Source organism: Staurois parvus, unplaced genomic scaffold (assembly GCF_062004578.1).
Source record: "Staurois parvus isolate SC_StPar_1 unplaced genomic scaffold, SC_StPar_1.0 ptg000001l, whole genome shotgun sequence".
Lineage (NCBI taxonomy): Eukaryota > Metazoa > Chordata > Amphibia > Anura > Ranidae > Staurois > Staurois parvus.
In genome coordinates, this window is record NW_028317797.1 from 5,671,990 (window position 1) to 5,685,948 (window position 13,959).

Here is a 13,959-nt window from a genome sequence, read left to right on the forward strand (position 1 = left end):
ACCAGAATGATATTATCTCAAAGTGAGGGATTCAAGGGACAATAGGAGGAGAGGAGGTAATAACACTATGATCAATTCAAGTACAACATCCTCTCTTCCACCTGGGGGTGGAATACCCATATAAACTAGACTTTATTCTTAATTCCTGAGTAGAGGTCCGTAATACAGACCAAACAATAAAAATAAGTTGAGAAAGAAGAAGCTGAGAAGGAAGAAAAGGAAAAAGAAAGGGAGAGTAGTAAAGGAACTTTACAACCATCCGAGAAGTCTGCCCCGACATCGACTTGATGACGAACTTAAGTGTCTGGTACCTGCAAGTATGATAGTCAGGGATTCCATATTTTTTTCAGAGGTTGTTTATCCTGTAGAACCACCTCTCAATTTTCAAATCATAGATGCCAACTGTCCCAGTTTTACCAGGACATGTCTAGGTGCTTAGTCCCAGTGATGCTGTGTCTTGGGCTCTATTCTAGAATCACGACACCACCCTTATTTGAGTTACTGAACTTGCTGAGCAACTCAAATATGGGTATTCATTGAGAGGATCACAGCAGTGATTAGAATGGAACAGCCCAGAAAATATTTATTTATTTATTTCAGGTACTTATATAGCGCCGTCAATTTACGCAGCGCTTTACACATATATATTGAACATTCACATTAGTCCCTATCCCTCAAGGGGTGTACAATCTAAGGTCCCGCTACTCACATTCATACATACATATATATATTGGGGCCAATTTTGGACAGGATCCAATTAACTTACCAGCATGTCTTTGGAGTGTCGGAGGAAACCGGAGCACTCGGAGGAAACCCACACAAGCACAGGGAGAACATGCAAACTCCATGCAGGAGGCGTCGGTCAGGAATCGAACCCATGACCCATTTACTGCAAGGCCGACGTGCTAACCTCTAAGCCACTGTGCCGCCCTTGATCTGGGCCGGAATGGCCTAAAAGTGGGTATTTTAAATGTGAGCCTTACGATGACCGAGTCCTGAGGACTGGGAAGAATATTTTTAGGATCGATGATGGGAAGAGCATATAAGAAGAACCCAATGGCTGCCAGTCCTTGTAGGACCTGCACGGTATGATTGCATACCATCCATGGACTTATTACCTTCTATTAAGAACAACTACAGAAATGATAGGAATATGTATCTAATAAATTGTTTTTGTGAAGAGTAGTTCTCCTTTTTAAGGACTGTGTATACTGTTTCTTTGCATTTGTGTTACAATTGCTTATGGTATACAAAGTGAACACAGCCTTACTTAATTTTCTAAGCTAAGTGAATTTTTACTTTGCACTTTCTTCTTTCTGGGGGATTGAGATAACCTCTATGTGTAACATTGTACTTGCCGCAAATAATTGTTTTTTTTCTGTTCTGATTGCAGCCATGGGACGCGTTGTGCAGGGGAAGTATCTGCTGCTGCCAACAATAATATTTGTGGGGTGGGAGTTGCTTATAACTCTAAAGTTGCGGGTATAGTATCATTTATTTACTTTTTGTGTTTCCCTGATTTACATAGTTGTTCCATGACAGAAAATAAAACTTCAGATACGTTATTTTCACTGTAAATCGTTTTTCAGTTTTGATCGCCATCTACTGTTCATGAAATGTAAAGGCTAGGCAAATGCAAAGTGTAGCTTGAATTAGAAAGCAATATTCATGTAACCCTTGGGGACTGCCATTGTGGACCTCCTCCTCAAAATGGTGATTGCCTGGCTATTATGCTGACTCTCTGGTTTCAAGAGTTGCTAACCTGGACAACCATACATATGGGGAACATCAGAGAAAATTATAAGTCCTTATCTAACTTATACAGGGGTGGACCGAATTAAACCTAAACTGAATTTTAGTGTTGGCTTCAGTTCTTCTATGGATGGTGGCTTTGTAAATTTCTCTGCAGACTGTTTTATGAAAGCAGGATCTTCAAGATGGATATTGAGTTGTCACTTTTGCTGCAGTAGTTCTGTATTGTGTGTCCTCAAACCCTAATAGTTTTTGACAGTTTCTATAACTGAGTTTCAGTTTTTGGCCATTATTCTTCTTCATCGATAAAGTCTTGCCTTACTTTATGTATGCAGTCATAACGGAAGTCTTTTGCTCTTGAAATACCAAACAATTTGGCTGTTATGGTTATAGATACTCCAGCTAAAAAGGCAATTTGTACTCTTTGGAAGTCTGAAAAGTAAACCAATTACTGACTGTTCATACTAACCACTGTTGCACACAACACTTATATTAGTGGCATACAACCTATAGAGCACAGACAATGAAAAGACAAAATATAATCACAACTTTTTTTCAGGGTACCCTAGTCTACTCAAATAAAAGTCTAAATATGAATACTAAAGTCTAATGGTGCTCACGACATTTTGTCTACCCCCATTCTTGCTTTAGGTCAGTGACTGAGTGTTAAATATAAAAGGGTCAGCCAGGGGCGGACTGACCATTCGAGCACTCGGGCACTGCCCGAAGGCCCGGGGTCAGTAGGGGTCCCCATGAAATGCCCCTGGTACCTTTTTTATAGGCTTTTTTGAGTGTGGGCAAGGACACAGGGGACCCATGATCCCCTATTGCCTGGGGGTCCCATGAGTTGTCAGTCCACCCCTGGGGTCAGCACGGTTGTCAGGCAGCTAGTATTCTTGGAAGAAGAGGTCAGCAATGAAAGCTTCTGTGTTTGTTCTTTGCCAGGTTTATGCCTGGGGGTCCCATGAGTTGTCAGTCCGCCTCTGGGGTCAGCATGGTTGTCAGGCAGCTAGTATTCTTGGAAGAAGAGGTCAGCAATGAAAGCTTCTGTGTTTGTTCTGTGCCAGGTTTATGGGATTTCGTAGATACTGTGGGAAAATGCTGTAGCAGGACTTCCAGGTGGGCAGAAATGTAGAGAATTATGTCAAGACGACTTTACTGCTAGAGTAGTCCCTAATTCATATACTGTAATAAGCCAGAAATTATTTAAACCTCTAAGTGTTCAACTATCACTAATGCCACTTTTGGGTGGCCTAACTATTTAGACTAATCTTCTTTCTGAGGTCTGAAAATAATAATCTGACAACACTTTAAATAGTGGATACCTCTTCAGCTTCTGCAAGGTGGTAAAGAACACTTAACCTCGGGACATTCTGGACTTCTAGTAGTCATTGGCTTCCCAGTTCACTTCCTCCTATGTCTATTAGTCCATCAGTGTGATAACCATAGTAATGTATGAGATCAGAGCCAATACCAGAAAGCTTCTCACTACCAGCATACAAGTTCATCCACAGTTTGTAGGGGTCTCAGCCTTCTCTACAGGAAGTTGAGAGTTATAAACAGGAGTCTGGATGTCATGGCTATTTAACTTGAGTGTTAGTTGTACACATTCAGACTTCACATAACTTTACTTCAAGTATTTTAGACCTTGGAAGTTATGAAGATGCAAATAATTTGAAAGTTTGAGGTAAGAGTCTACATGGGAACAAGAGCAGCCAAGAAACCAGTTTGCCCTAGTTTTATTTTTGTAGATGTTAGGATTTAGTTGCCATTACTGTTGTAATTCCCCTAATATTTTTCCAAATTCCTCCTAAAACTAGTCTTTTTTTGCACTTTGGCATAATTAATAAAGCAGTGTGCACAGTACTTTAACAATCACTTCATATTTTCGTTTACTGAAAGCAAATCAGACATAGATGGATCTGGGGGTGTAGTTATTAAATTGAACCTAGGTTCAATCTCATTCGCTAGCATTTGGGCCTGTTTTTAGAAAAATCTGTGTAGTTTAGTGATGTCGAAGTCATTGGTATAGAGGAAAATACTTGCACATACAAATTAGGATTTCAGGCTAAAAACCTGATAATTAGGTCATCAATTGTATGCAGCAGAGTTCAAGCAAAATTCATCTTTCACAAGTCTATGCCAATTTTTGATAAAATCAACACCCAGTAGTCAAAAACATTACCTGTATTAATACTAGAGCAGATGTTTCCTATACCTGGATTTTCCCACTGAAAAATACAATTCAATCTGGGAAACCCATTGGCAAAGCTGGCCATCAAATGTTCTCTATAAACAAAGAGATCTCATCAAGTGATAAATGAGTATTTGGCAATTTTTAAATATCTTTGATGTGGGTTGCTGTACTGTTTACATGTACATTTACTTTGTACATTTGTTTCCTGCAATAAACTTGAGTTTTATTACTGAATATTTTGGAACTCAAGGCATAATGCTAAATACACAGTTTAAAACATTTACAGGAGCTTGCAAATAATTTGTCATTTTGTCCATTGGTTAACAGAGCCAGGTCGTTGACCTGACTTTTCTCTGTTGTATTTAAAGTGGTAGTTAAGTCTAAAAACCCTTCACCTGAAACAGAATGACATTGTTTATTTATGTTATTTATTTATTTATTTCAGTATTTCAGTTTTTTATATAGTTCCGTGAATTTACCCAGTTCTTTGCATATTATTATACTTCACATCAGTCTCTGCCCTCAAGTAGCTTACAATCTAAGGTCCCTAATTCACATTCATATGCATACTAGTTCCAATTTACCTACCAGCATGTCTTTGGAGTATAATGTCCTAGCATGCATCACATACTAGCACATTATGAAAGACGTACCTTAAAATGAAGCCCTCCAGTGGCGCTCTGTCACCACAACGCTTCCATCTTCACAGGGTCTTCCTTCCAGGTTTGCAGGATCTGGCTGTTTAAATGGCTGTGCCATGATGACATCACTCCCGTGCTTGCGCAACAATTGTGGCAGAGCACTCTCAATCGGCAGCATGCTTGGTATATCATCCATTAAGAGCAAAGTGCGCATATATTGCTGACTTCACCGGCTACAAAAATATCTCCTAAATGGTGCATGTTTAGGAGAAATTCCTTGTAGCTACAGGTAAGCTTTATTATAAGCTTACCTGTATGTACAAGTCACCAAACAGTGTTTACTATCACTTAAAGCAATATAGCCTGGTCACATCCTGCCCACAGTCTGTTAATGGAAAGTGAAGGAGCAGCAGAAAACTAATGAGTTATTTTTTTAGCTTTATCCTCCTGTCAGCATGTTCCTTATCGGCGCATAACTGCATATAAAACTACATGTCATAAAGTACTAGATGTAGCACCCTCCTAGAAAAGGTGGATAGGCAGATTTAGCTTTTGGGTTCCTTTGTAATCTAAGGGGAAATGTTTGTTTAGTTTGACCTGTTCATTGTCTCACAGGCTGGATTGTTTCCCCTTGCCAATTCATGGAGGGGTATTTTCCAGAATGGGGCTGGAGTGTGGATAAATAGTCCACTATTTACTATAAATAGTCCACATTGAGAGAGCAGGGTTCCTTCTCCACAGGAGTGTTTGAGAGGTGCAGGGGCTGCTGCTGCCTGGAAGCCCATGGACTGCACAACTGCTCAAGGAAGCTTCCGAGGTAGTAGGGTCAAAGGCTAAAATGGACTTTGCTCAGAGCTGACTGCAGAACCACACCACAAGGGATCCAGTCTGGAGGGGTGTCATCTCACTCACTGGGTTGTGTCCAGAGGAAGCTGGAAGGAGGCAACTGTCCTGGGGATACTGATGTTGCACTTTGGCGCAGGGGTAACCAAATGTCCAAAGACTTGCCCCAAGATCTTCGGCTGGGGAGCCCTGGACTGTTTACTCTTAGCTACTGTTGCTACTCTTGCTAAAACTTTGTCCTCTGATTGCTAACTATTGCTGAACGTTTCTTTGGAAGTATCAATGCCAAGAGTCCCATACCCTAATACCTCTCTAGGTACCAGTTCTATCAACAATAAACTACAAAAAGACAACTCTAGACTGTTGTTTGAAGCCAGAGTGGATGGATTGTTGCTTGGGTGGCTGATGGCACCTTTGCTGTTGGGGGGAGAACCAGTGGCCCCAATTGGGGGTAATGCTACATAAAGAATGCATAACTGCATTCATTTGTGTATTTTTATATCTGCCTGGAGTTCAGCTCTATGCATGAAGCTCCCAATCCAACAAGCTCCTGTTTTTCCCTAATACATACAATGTCATTACGTTGTGTTAATCCATGCACATCTGTGTGCAAGAATAAACTTCAGTGGGCTAAGATAGGTGCATAATGGCACTTTACAATAAGAAACAGCTTTGAAAATGTATCTAATATTTTTTTCATCTGTAATTGACCACCTGAAGCTAGTTAACTAGGAGCAGGATAGGTGCAAGTACTGTCTCTTAAGGAGCAAAACAGTTTGGCTTCTCTACATAAAGCAATCAAATATCTTTTAACAGCTAGAAATAGCCCATGCTGTTATGCTTTTAGGATCTGTTACTGGAGGAAAAGCTCAAGGCCAGCACAGCACATTGAATGCTATTTGTAACAATGACATATTGCCAATAACTCACAGAGAGCATTTGTTAAGACAAATTTTACTTGACTCTACCTGAAAACTTGGGGAATTTGAAATATCATTATTAAGTATGCTGGTCTAGCACTGGCTATACAAGCTTTGATATGCTTTGATATGATCAAAAAGTCACGGGTATGTTAAAGATGGTCATTTGCTATAACTTCAACAATAAATTTGGCAGGATTAATTACATCTCTTTTAGTGACAAACGTCTAACAACCTGAAGTTGGGGAAATTAATGTGTTGTGCATCAGATACTTGGTTTATTTAACTGGAAATTACACAAATGACTCTACTTTTAAAGAACAATTTCAGGCATTGGCATGTTATACATAGGTTCAGCTTGATCCAATGTAGCTATGCATGTACAATACCTGTCCTATGACACAGCAAGCTGGAAATCACTGAAGTAGACACCGCTACGCCAAATATCTCCATTTGCTTCCAGGTCTCATGCTGAGTGGCCAGCCTGAAATACTGTGAATACAGAAGGTCAACCATTCATTTAGAGAATTCTCTGCATTTTCAGAATTAAAGCAAAGCGTTCTCTTATTAGACAAGGTGGAGAGTGTGATGTCATCACTCTACCTCTCCACCTCATCCAAATGCTTGGTAGTGCCTGATTACCTCCCTGTGCTGCTTCTCGCTCCCAGTCTAACTCTGCTGTACAGGGAAATCAGCTGATATTCATATTTAGGAACTTACAATAATTGTTTTTAAAAATTGAATCAACCATTTTTAATGAATACACATCTGTATGAACTGGTGGTTTTATCTGCCTGGAGTTGAACTCAAACTAAAAATCAAAATCTATATCTGTTAGATTCAATCAAAATATAACTAATACAATAATAGGTTGTTATTTACCATGCTCTCTTTGTTCTTCACTTTACCTTCACTTTCTCATCTTAGATTGGTAATAGGTGATTTCATATACTGCAACTAAGGCCATAGAATGCTAAGCTCTTGTTACCTATCCCTCAAGGTAGAGATATGATTGATACATTCCACAGAGGAAGGGCAAACAGTGGCGGTTATTGCAGTAGGCAACTGGCAGTCAAGAAAAGAAACTAGCCTCACATCTCAATGTCACTTAGACATTAATTTGGTTCATGCTGTTACATTTGCACATCACTTGTAATAGAAAGTGTGTAGCACTTACAATTCAGCTGCAGTAGATGCAGTCCAATGCATTACATGCAGGAGAAGTTAGCACAAGAGACACTGAAATTGTACTTTCTGTGTCAGTCCAAAATTGCAGAACTCTGCACTTTCTTCCTATATTGTAATCTAAGGATGCAATCCAATAACTTTTTTTAAAACTAAGCATCCTCATAGTGTTAAGCCTTTTGTGCGTATTCAGTGTAGTTCCCTCACAAACAATTAATTCTCCTTCCCAGAAACAAAGAATGTTGGATGGAGCTTTCACATTTTTACAGGGTCAGCTACAGGAAGCTTCTCTCCACTATATCAGTTTGTCATATACAGATTTTATTTATTAAATGGAAACTATATAGTGCCATTATATATACTGTATATTGTACATTCACATCAGTCCCTGTCCTCAAGGAACTTACAATTCTAAGGTCCCTAACTCACATTCATACATACACATACTAGGAGTCTTTGGAGTATGAGAGGAAACAGACGCAAGCAAATTCTGTGCAGGTAGTGCCAAGGTTGAGATTTGAACAGATGACCGTAGTGCTGCTAGGCAGAGGTGCTAACTGTGCTGGTAATAAATAGCTTATACTTTTATATTGCTGTTTGATATGATATTAACTTTTAAAATGGAATTGCAGGTATTCGCATGCTAGACCAGCCCTTTATGACCGATATAATTGAGGCATCTTCAATCAGTCATATGCCACAAATTATAGACATTTACAGCGCAAGCTGGGGGCCCACAGACGATGGCAAGACAGTGGATGGGCCCAGAGAACTGACCCTACAGGCCATGGCAGATGGTGTAAATAAGGTAATGGTCATTGTAACAGTCACATGTTTTGTCATTATTCTCTGATGCAGATCATCACTCTTCCTTGGAGTCATCACAAAATGTCTTAAAGTGGTTGTAAATCTCTAACATGAAAAATGAACAAAGCATATCTTTCTATAGTGCGTGCTTGGCTCACCGCAAATCACTGAGTATGATTACTGTCTGCTACCTCATTTCTCTACTATCTGCATGAGTCATTTTTGACTGGTTGAGTGGGGAAAGGGACCTCCAACACACAGCCTGTGATTGACAGTCTCAGCTGTGTATGTTTCCCTATGAGAATGTGTAGAATGGGGTTTGTCCATTCCCACCTCTCAGGTCTCAGATTACACTTAGTTCTCCTCTCTGAGCTGTACGGTGTGACATCATATTCCTGCCCTGTGCCTCTGGAAGCTCAGAAAAGCATTGTAAACGGTACACTTTAATGGATGTAGATGAGAGATGGCTGAAGATAAACAGGTACAACTTATGTAGGAGCATTTGTTTCATCGCTGTGAATTACCTGAGGCAAGTCACTTCACAGGGAATATGTAAGGGTTTACAACCACTTTAAGCTACTAAAACTGTAAGAGAGTCAGCAGCAATATCAGCCCACTTCACAACAAATAAATATGTCACTTAGATCTTGCCAAACATGTCAGCTTACACAAGCACAGTCAAATCAGTTTGACATTCAATAATGACAAAGTCTTTATTAAATGCTATTTGTAAACATTCATGGGTAAATGCCTATTCCTACACTCATCGGCCACTTTATTATGTACACCTTGCTAGTGCCAAGAAAATATCCCCCACATCAGTACCACTACTCTGAGCCCGAACTGTTGATGGATGGATCCATTAATTGTTTACACCAAATTCTGACACCACCTGAATGTCACAGCAACCAGTCTGCCCATTTTCCTCTGACCTCAATAAGGCATTTTCGTCTACACACCTGCCACTCACGGGATATTTTCTCTTTTTCGACCCATTCCCTGTAAACCCTAGAGATGGTTGTGCGTGAAAATCCCAGTAGATCAGTTTCTGAAATACTCAGACCAGCCCGTCTGGCACCAACAACCATGCCAAGTTCAAAGTTACTTTGAAATCCCCTTTCTTCCCCATTCTGATGCTCAGTTTGAACTACAGCAAGTTGTCTTCACTGTGTCTAGATATCTAAATGCATTGAGTTGCTGCCATGTGATTGGCTGATTAGCAATTTGTGTTACCAAGCAATTGAACAGGTGTACCTAATAAAGTGGCCAGTGAGTGTATATGTATTCCTATTCCTATATACTGTACCTCAATTAGATGCCCCTTCATAAAAAAAATACATCTTTTCAGCTTCACTTTTCATTATGTAGAAGCTAGTTTGTACTCAAAGATTTGTGTTATGCTAAAGCACTTGTAGGGGAATTGTTTAATAAAAGATAGAAGATCCTGACATTTGTTCTAGTTGGGACCACACTACCAAGGCCACTTTAAGCCTGCCTCACATGACTATTTAGCCACATACACCGGATTCCAGAGGTGCGAATCAGCAGATTTTTGTGACTGGAATGACTGATGCATGCAAATAGCAGCAAGGGGTGACCTGCGGATGTCCAAACTGGGATGCAGCTGACTGCATCCAGTCTTGAACTTCCTTCCCTAACCGCATGTAACCCTGTGGTGTGGGACTGCATGCAAACAGAATAGGCCACTGTCAGTCTGTCATTAATTTATATAGGCAGAATGGCTGCTGCTATTTGCATGCATCAGTCATTCCAGCCACAAAAATCTACTGCTTCTTGCATCTGTAATCTGCTGTATGTGGCTAAATAGCCATGTTAAGAGGTCTTCATTTTTTTTACACAGCTCTATTTAGGCCAATGTGTCCATGCTCATTGTAGCATTTAGATTCAAATTAGGGGCATAAGAAACATTCCCTAAACCTGCATATGGAGAGGTGCCTACTGGCATAATTTGCGTGCATATCGTTGTAAATGCGAATAAATGCATAGAGTAAATTAATATTCTAGCTAAAAGAAAGAATTTACACGCATACACTTCCAAACGCCATGGCCATAAACATGCATAATTACATGCCAAAACAAGTTGGGTTTTTCTGCCAGGTCCTAGGAGTACATTGCATAAGTAGGAGTATTTAGATATGCCTGTGTGGGTCAGGCCCTAAACTAAATGTCCAACTGAGCTTTTGTTGTTGTGCTGTGTATCCTCAGTTATCTGTATTTGGTGCTTGTGCTGTGCTAACTTTTTCATGTCACCTATTAGGTTTCCTTACACTAGCATTCAAAAAATTGGCATTTTCAGCTAGAAAATAATCTTTAGGCTTACTGAGCTTATGTCTGTATGCTGATATGGGTCTGTGTGCCAAACTGCTGTTCGATAAACTCCCTTCTACTTTGCTAAACAAGGTGATACCAATTGGTGCCACTGGAATTTATCCAAGCCTGCATTTGTACTGTTTTTTTTAAACATTGAATTTTGATCCACATGATAATTTTACTATCATTTCCAAAGACAGCTGCTCAGGTCATGTGTCATAGGTGTTGTGCTGCTCAAGGAAACACTAAAATTGTTGCCCCCCACCACCACCAGAACTCTCCCCCTGGCACCTGCCACCGCCCCTCTCCGCCAACCACACGCCCCTCTCTGCCCCACCGCTGACACTGTCTGCCAACCAAATCAACAACCCCCCTGGGCCCTGCCGCCACCACTCTCTGCCAACCACCCCCTGCTAGCCCCCACCACCACCAAGCACTGACATTAATCTCTTCGGAAAGCAGCCAGCCATCTCTGGAGCCAAGCCCAATGTTTTTCTTCCTTGTGCAGCAAGCTTACACCCTCCAGCAGTGCGCAGCCTCCTTGGATTCCATGGCGGAGCCTCATCAGGTTTCCATCCCTGCCACATGTGTTCCTTCTTCCGGAGGGCAATGCCGCCCCCCTGAAAATTGCTGCCCTAGGCAAACGCCTTGTGTGCTTCATGGTAAATACATTGCTGTCTTAGGTCTCTGAATAGCTCAACAGCCGAACCAATCACCAATTCCCCAAAATCCATTCAAAACATGCTAGTACCCAAATAAATGCAGCTACAGCAGCCTTTCTCAACCAGGGTGCCCAGGCATTCTGGTGTGCCTTCAGGCTTCTTCAGGGTGCCTTGCCAAAATGTCCAAACATTGTATACAAGCCAGCAGGTGGATCAATCCTGCCTTTTAGTACACAAAGCCACAGAATTTCATTGTGCACTTTTATGACCTTCTAGCTGTTGGCATCCCAACAACCAATGACATCATCAGTTCGTAAGGAGGACATGGGGTGCATGCACATTATCCTTGTTTTCTCCTCTCTGTCAAATTAGCAGAGTGAGGGAGAGAAACAGAGAGGCACACTGGAATACTAGTCAGTACCAGTGTGCAAAGGTGTATTTGCTTTGGAAGAATAAATCACCTATAATGTTGGGTGTGCTGAATGTGTGTAGAATAGGTTTTTACATTTTAGAATGGGGTGCCTTGAGATTGTGCAGAATTTTAAAGGGTGGCTTGAGATTATCCATAATTTTAATGGGTGCATTGACTGAAAACAGATTGAAAAACACTGAGCTACAGTATAACCAGATGGCTAATTAAAATCAATATATTTATTAGAAATATTTAAATTATATATTTTTTTTCCTTTTTTGTTTTCAGTAGTAGATTTGACAGCTCAGAAGTGAGCAAATTGTTTTGGTTTACATATACTTTAATGCAGATTCTAATCATGTGCTTCCTATGCAAAATAGCTACCTTTAAGAAGAAGTCTCAATTAATGCTTCTGACTAATACATGGGTCTTGATTTACCATCTTATATTGCTATAGCTACATTCATTTTTGTCCTAGTAGGTTTTGAGAACAATTTGAGGAACGGGTGGTTGGTCATGCTGCTGACCAACATCTAGTTGATTTGTAGTCTTTGTTATTGATATACAGTACTTATATAACGTCAGAGGATTTTTTCATTTTTTTAATCTTTGACTCTTCCTTATTGGATATTGCTTACATTATATATATATATATATATATATATATAGTGTTTTATATAACTATAAAAATGTTACATCAGTTTCCGAAGCTAATATGTACATTGCCCATCATCCTTTACAAGATATCCAGAATAATTTATTGCCTTTACCCATCTTGTTTTAATGAAACCTTGTATCCATGACCAATTAGAGCAGTGGTGGTCCACTTTGTTGATATGGAGGGTCTTAAGTGCGGCCCCCAACATCACCAAAGGGTTGCACTTAAAACACAGTGAATATTCAGTGTCAGGGACAGCAGACATATAACAAATTATATTATATATAATATATTATATTATGTCAAAGACTAATGGTATGATACAAGAGATGGTCAGAGACTGTGGACACACTGCAGATGATTTTCAAAGGCTGTGAACATGCTATAGAAGTTTTTTGGAGACTGGAGACACATTACATGAGACTTCTAGAAATCATTGGTATAACAGGACAATAGGCAAATACAGATTAGTGTCTACAGAGGCCCCAAGAGCCACACAAAAAGTTGTAAAGAGGTGCATGCGGCCCCTGGTCCGCAGGTTTGGTACCAAGGATTTAGACGTGACAAGGTCTGGACCAAGCGTGCAGATCAGAAATTTAGAGTGGAGTCAGAACTCCTGGTTTGCATTTTTGTCCAGGCTAATGCTGCAAAGCACTGAAACCACTGGATCAGGAAAACAGCCTTTATTCTTTCTCTATACATTTCCTATAACAGGAGATTGATCATTGCTACCTTTCTAAATATGAAGACATCTGTCAAACCTAAGAAAAGTACCACTTTAGTTAGGTTTCACGCTGGCCAATGTTTTCCTTTGCTTCAATTAAGGTTTTTGTTATAAACCCAAGGAAGCTTAGACCTCTTCAGCGCATTGATGTGCTTGTATTGAACAATAATGCTGTACATACAAACTACTATAATTATAGGAAAAACAATACAAGACTGGTAGATATACAGTACATAACAAAAAAGCAAAAGTGCTACCTATTTCTTAACAAATAAACATGAAACACACTGAAAGGTTACTTAGCTCAGGTTAGAGCAGCTTCTAGATCTCCATAGGCAAGAAGGACCCAGACTTACTCTACAAGCGGTTGCAGGAGGTTGAGCGAAAGCGTCTTCAGATGAAGCTTCTTCTTCTTCTGTCAGAGATCTTCCTTGGTGTGAAGTCATCAAAGAGTCAGTTTAAAATTGCTGGCCTTCTTATCTAGAAAGTTTTACCATCCCCACATGGGTGTGGCTTCTTTCTAAAAAATGCTTTACCATAGTCTGCTATGGGAGAAATATTTCCCAATTCAACCTGCTATGGGAGAAATATTTTCCAAATTGATTACCTGACTTTTGATTTCAGTAACATAATTAACACATAATAGAAGTATTTAAAGTGTTACTAATCCCACAGCAGTAAAATCAGTCTGTATATGCAGTAAAGGATGCTTGTTACTCACTGTGGAACCTAAGGGTTAATCCTCCGCATTGTGTTTAAAGGCTGTTTGATCCTGTCTTCTCTGATCCTCCCCTTCTTCCACAGTCCCTAATCTATCTGCTCATAAT

General features: G+C 40.1%; 1 protein-coding gene across 1 annotated transcript in view; it reads left to right on the forward strand.

Annotated features, from left to right (window-relative positions):
- PCSK2 (proprotein convertase subtilisin/kexin type 2) overlaps positions 1-13,959 on the forward strand; it is a 270,895-nt gene that overhangs the window by 237,885 nt on the left and 19,051 nt on the right. The window contains exons 7-8 of the mRNA XM_089685325.1: positions 1,394-1,482; positions 8,171-8,346. Of these exons, the coding sequence (XP_089541451.1) occupies positions 1,394-1,482; positions 8,171-8,346 (265 nt within the window). The remainder of the gene's footprint in view (positions 1-1,393; positions 1,483-8,170; positions 8,347-13,959) is intronic.